General features: G+C 36.8%; 1 protein-coding gene across 9 annotated transcripts in view; it reads left to right on the top strand.

Moving 5' to 3' along the window:
* Nucleotides 1–5,264, top strand: part of Jupiter (microtubule-associated protein Jupiter) — an 83,545-nt gene extending 78,281 nt beyond the window's left edge. For 4 of the 9 annotated variants that reach the window (XM_013310865.1, XM_013310862.1, XM_013310868.1 and 1 more), the window contains 4 exons: nt 443–593; nt 900–1,065; nt 2,479–2,571; nt 4,198–5,264. In XM_013310865.1, the coding sequence (XP_013166319.1) occupies nt 443–593; nt 900–1,065; nt 2,479–2,571; nt 4,198–4,331 (544 nt within the window). In that variant the 3' untranslated portion in view covers nt 4,332–5,264. The remainder of the gene's footprint in view (nt 1–442; nt 594–899; nt 1,066–2,478; nt 2,572–4,197) is intronic. The other 5 variants (XM_013310863.1, XM_013310866.1, XM_013310870.1 and 2 more) reach the window with 4 other exon arrangements.
* The last annotated feature ends 736 nt before the right edge of the window (nt 5,265–6,000 follow it).

Below are 6,000 nucleotides of genomic sequence, written 5' to 3' on the forward strand. Positions count from 1 at the left end.
TTTTTGAGGTTTGAATTCGGGTATTGATTAGTATTTGCTAACCGTTCCCCCACCGGAAGTAGCCGCCTCGCCCGCCGGCAGGTAATGTCCGGTCTTTGCAAGGGGATACATTCGTTGAGCACATTTCCAATTATAAATGATAATATGTGTCGTATCAAATAACGAGGGCTTTTAATTTTTATGGCTTTACAATTAGGAATCGATTTCCTGGATATCGAATAGCTGGAATGATCGCCTAACATATCGACTAGTAAGCCAGTACGTTTTGCCTAGTAGCAGTGTTCTTTCTAAGATTTATCTCATTACTTAAATATCAACATCATAGCACTACTTGGCAATTGCCTTCCACGGTGTACGGAGCTCTGGTTTTTACATCTAGTATTTTCCTGGCGTTTTCCATTTGCAATTAACATCTATAAATTTTATATATGTATGATTACAGAGTTCCCAACGCCCCGAAGAGCTGCATCGCGGAGATCTTCAGCAGCGACAGCCCCGACGGCAGCCCCGTGAAAAACGGCGGCGGCCGGCCGCGTGTGCAGCGCGATACGCCCACCCGCCCCCGGGACACGCACTCCAGACTCTTTGGTCAGGTACGCATACTGGTATTTACTAGTAGTAGTGGAATAGTATGAAAACTCGAAATAGATGGCTGGAGCTGGGAAGAATCTCGCAGAAGACGATAGTGACGAAGAGGCATTTTATGTTATTATTTATTATATATTTTTATGACTTCTATTTTGGCCATTCAGTAGGATGTCTCAGATATTTATTGTCTTTCGTCTTGTCCATATAAAAGTGTTTTCATAGATTCGATTTTATTTAATTAAATATATTGGGTGATGTAGATTTTGGCATACTTAACTGTTTTGTGAAGCCATGGACCATAATGTTTCCAGGGTAACACCAATTCCCCCGCCCCGATGGTGACGGACACGATCCGCAGCCACATCCAGTTCGGCGACGCGGAGGCGAACGGCAGCGCGGCGCATTCGCCTGCCAAGCTCGCCAACGGCAGCGCCAACTCTACCCCCAGCCGAGGTGAGACGGAGCCCGCCGACCACTGTGAGTCGTTCCCCATGTAGGCACGAAAACTGCGCACGCGTAGACACAACACGCGCACCGAATGCCTCCCATATGACCGTTAAAATGTGGAATGGACAAATGTTTCATCAAATATTTCTAAATCAAATTAAGAATTATCTTAAAATTTTGAAATAACACATTTAAGGAATTAAGTAAATTTTTTCAATTCGCTACGGTAGTTGAAATGTTACTGGATACTAAAATTCAAGTTAAAGTCTAAGTTAAATTCCGTTTATGCTTCAAAAAATTTTTGCAATTCCGTTCCACATTTGAACAGTTAAAACTGTGAACAGAACTCGGAAATATGGCTTTAAATACGGAATAAAATGTTAAGAGTTCTGTACACCGTATAGCGGTGCTCGTATCGCGTGCCAGAACACATATCATTTGGCACTCTGCACGCTAGGATATGCTTCTTATCTTACTGATTTACGCTCCGATACTTTCTTCTAAATAACAATATACGATTATTTATACTTGATCAGCATCAACTATGATCACACACGGACTTACGTATTAATGACGATAATCTTATTGCTAATCTTAGCATGTGTTGTTTATGCTGCATAATGAGGATTTTTAAAACTAAACATTTAAGAATACGATACGAAGTGATAACTAACCACTTAATGAACTAAACTTAGAATTCGATAAAGTATTGTGAACGAATAAGATCAATGTTTCGACACCGACGTCACATTTGATTAGTTAAAAGCATTGATCTTAACCTTCCTGTACCCGCGCCAAATTTTTTAACACTTATACCCGCGCACGGTGTGACAGACCGTAACTTTGACTCCTATTACCTAGTTATTTTTCTATAAACCGTTTATATTTTTTTTATTTTACAGGAACTATAGGATGTAATAAAACAAAAAATACCAATTGTTAGCTTATACTATTTAATACTGTAATGACTATCAGTCTTTCCACAACAGCCTTAAAAAAGTCTCATTTTTTCGTATAGTCATGAAAAACAAACATAAAACTTTTTATTCTAAAAACAAACATAAAATAATTTTTAATTCTTAAAAATAAGATATTTTGAGATCAATGTAAAATAAAATTAGTTAAATTTTAGACGGTTTATTTCTTTATTTGTCCACTGAACAATCCGAGTACAAACACTTTCCGAGAAAAATAGTACATACGTACGTAGTATAGACCGTATTAGGCCTAAACGTCCTGCTAGCACGACTGTGTCCCACGTACCAACCAAAAGCAAGCCCCAAATCGTGCAACTAGCAGAAAGCGCGAACTCTCAAAGTTCTTGGAAAAAAAAATATTTACGAAAAACTGTTTCGTCGGTCTCACAGACATTTGCGCGGGTATAGGAAGGTTAATCGCCAGCGAGTGATTTGAATGAAAACCGTTTGTTCTGTAAATGGTCAGCTTCGTACACGCCACCGAAGAGGAATCCAGTGACCGGCGATGGGATCCCAATGCCGCCGCTGCGCAGGCGCCACCCCGCCGCCGGCCTGCGAGGTGCCGACGCAAACCTTCTGCCTGACATAAACCCAGACCTAGACCCAAACCTCCTAAATCCGCAACCCACTCATCGATACTTCACGCGCTGTTGGCCACCAGAGCCGGGCCAATATCATGTCGAATCGACCATTAAACCCAGACCGATGTGCTATCAGTCTCCTCGTATTTTACTAGGACTCAGCACAGATGATCCCGACAAAATTCATCCATTAATTGACCCTGATTCGCTTTCACCTCAACCAATACTAGACAGACATTGGCCGCCCTTTCCAGCTCAACATTATCTTGAACCTAAACATCATCACATTCCATATCATCCGTTGCCTCCTCATTCTTTCGTCGGAATGACGTCAGCTTTAGGAGACAAACCTCAACCGGACTATAAATACAACCCGATACCCACTCTAGACGGACCTATTGATCCATATGTCATTGCAAATACAAATCCACCAATCAGCCTCTTTAAATATGAGAGAGATGCTCCTATACCCGACTTTACCTTACTAGATACTCCTAAAGCCCCAGGACCCTTCACTTTGACCGGCTTTCCTCCCATTTTCCCTAAGCACGTACCCGGATACCTGTTTAATTTGAATCGGCATGTAGAAGATTCCGAACCTAAGACGTACTATGTAGATTATGTCCGCCAAAGAGAACTGGGTGGGTGTTTAATTTTGACTGAAGGATAAACACTTTTGCACTGTTTTATAAGCAACTTAAGCTTGTATTTACTCTCAAAATTGTGTATACTGAAAATATATTTTGCTCGATTAGATAAAAACGATTCCTTCAAGTCACTGAATTAAGCACTTTTTACCCTTTTGTTATTTGCTTCTTTTGATTAGAGCAAATTAGAATTATTTATTTTTAAATTAAATGTTAGTAAATTGTTGTTGATAAATTGTAGCAGTTACATGAGGTCCACTTTGACAACTTTATAAGCCAGACAAGCAAATCAGTATGATTTATCTTTTTATCTAAATATATACTTTTGATATATTAATATTTGGTTTATAAATATTCAAAAATAGAATTATTTAAAAAAAGGCTTACTTCTTTGTCAGTAACCTGGTTGATATTACAGTGGGCTTCCACGGAACATCAATATAAAAACATTGTTATTTCAGTGTTTTCTGAGATATGTTGTTTTATTACATTGTGAATATTTCGGCCATGGAAGCCTACGGTAAAGTCTGCTTTTTGTCGTAGCCGTAACTTGTATGTTATTTTACAGAATATTTGTTGTAAACTTTGTTATAAAAAATTTGTTGTATTTGGCACGCCTTTTCTTCTCTTTCTTTCTGCTCTTTGTATCGTTGCCCCTTTAAGTAGTTAGTTGTACGCGGTATGGTATAGTTGTATTAAGTTAAATCGCAATCTAATTTAATTTCTATATCTTAAGTCTTCATAGAATATGCATGTAGTGTTTTCTTGCAATTGTCTTTATGTTGTCTGAAATTAGATTTAACTATAAAATAGATTTACCAATAGTTAAATTTATTAGATTCTCCAATAGTTAAATTTATTAGCATTAAAGTATAATATTTAGAAACGTTATTTTGGATTTTATTACATCAGTTAATACGTGGGAACTTAATTAATTGTATATTAAAATGTTTTCAGAGGGCAACCCCATCACCGGCGACGGCTACAAATCTTTGAACGGCCAGATTAACACCGTGACGTCAATTAACGGCAGAAACAACCTGATCCACAGTCGCGTGCCGCCCGGCGGGTACTCCTCCGGCCTTTGGTAGATCATCACTCACCATACTGACCACGATTGACCATCACTCAACATCAACGACCATCAAACCACCGCCGATACCTGCACATATCGAAAAACTAGGTGCGGCGAACGTACTAATCTATTCACATTCAATTCAACAAAAATTCCAGCGTCGGCGATGCACGAACGTCCATAACCGAAAGGGTATCTGTCGTTTATCCTTAGCCTGTCCCCAGTAACATTTCATTCGATTTAGAATAGTTTATAGATATTTTTATAATAGTAATATTTGGATAGTTGTAACGAGACGATAGATTCGTAGTGAGCCTGTCGGACTAACTCTAAGGACTATTGTAATCTTGCACTTGATATGTTTACGCGATGATACTGCGAGGAGTGAGGATATCCTATCAGCAATATACCAAAAGGTAGAGTGCCTTCACAGCTGTTGGAGAGCCGGAGTCGACGAATTCTATAAGAATTGTCCCGAGTGTCGTAGGCATTATCGTAAACGTAAGATTATATTGTCTATATAACACCGTATAGAAATAGTAATCATGCGGCACTAACAGCTAAATGATGATATTCGATTAACTTAACATAAACGACACTATTTATAAAACTTTATTTTAATCTCTCGTTTGTTAAATTCTATATCTTAATATTTAAATAGATGGTTTATATTAGATTGCATTTATTATGTCTGTTTATACTTTTTTATTTTATTTTCTACTCGTGTAGAATAAAGATAACGTATTTGAATTCTTGGTCGATTATCTGTTAACGGATCCGATGGACCGTATGTAGGTTTTTATGGATATATTCTCGTGTTTGAATAAATTTAGGCGTAGCTCAGGCCACTGTAATGTTCTGAACTGTCATGCATAATCACTGGCCTAAAGTTAACAACTGTTAATAGATAATAACCATTATTTCAAAATAAACTTTTTTTTTTTATTAATTGTGACTTTTATTTTACCGATTTATCATTTTTATGTCAATTACAACAGTAAATAGAATTTTACCTGAAAAAGGAAACGAAATTTTACAATCTTTAAAGATTTTTTTTCTCTTTTTTTTAAGAACAAAAGTCCCTAAAAAAAATAAAGAGAAAAAAAAATCTTTAAATAAATACATACACAGACTCTAACCTTGAAATAGCACTTTTAATATTTCAGACATGACAATATTTTTAGTACAAATAATACGATGGAAATCGTCATTGTAACACATTTTTACACTAATTGATAATTTAAAGGTTTCACAGTCGTGCTCAGACAGCTTAAGTCGACAATTAGGAAATGTTTAAGTAGCCCTTAAACGATTCACATTCATAACACTTCTTGTAATTAAATATGATTGTAGATTTTGACACTTAATAGAAATATTTCATTTTTTAACACGCAACTGTATAGTTTCCAAGCTGTCGTCGGCAGTTTCATTTCCTTTGGATTTTATCTTCTGTATCAACTTGATGAAAGCTGAACACCAACACGAAATAGAAGATGTTTTCTTCTTTTTATCTTCTCTAATAGATTCTTCGCATACGTTCACATACACGTCTGGAGATGTAGACTTGTTGATTGATTCCATCTTTTTCTTCTGTTTTATACTTATAAAAACTTTATCCTTGCAGGTCTTGATACTTATTTAATTGTTAATTAAAATAAATCCTTAAAGTTATGTTTTTTTGTCAG

This window comes from Papilio xuthus, unplaced genomic scaffold (assembly GCF_000836235.2).
Source record: "Papilio xuthus unplaced genomic scaffold, Pxut_1.1 DF827714.1, whole genome shotgun sequence".
In the NCBI taxonomy this organism is placed as follows: Eukaryota; Metazoa; Arthropoda; class Insecta; order Lepidoptera; family Papilionidae; genus Papilio; species Papilio xuthus.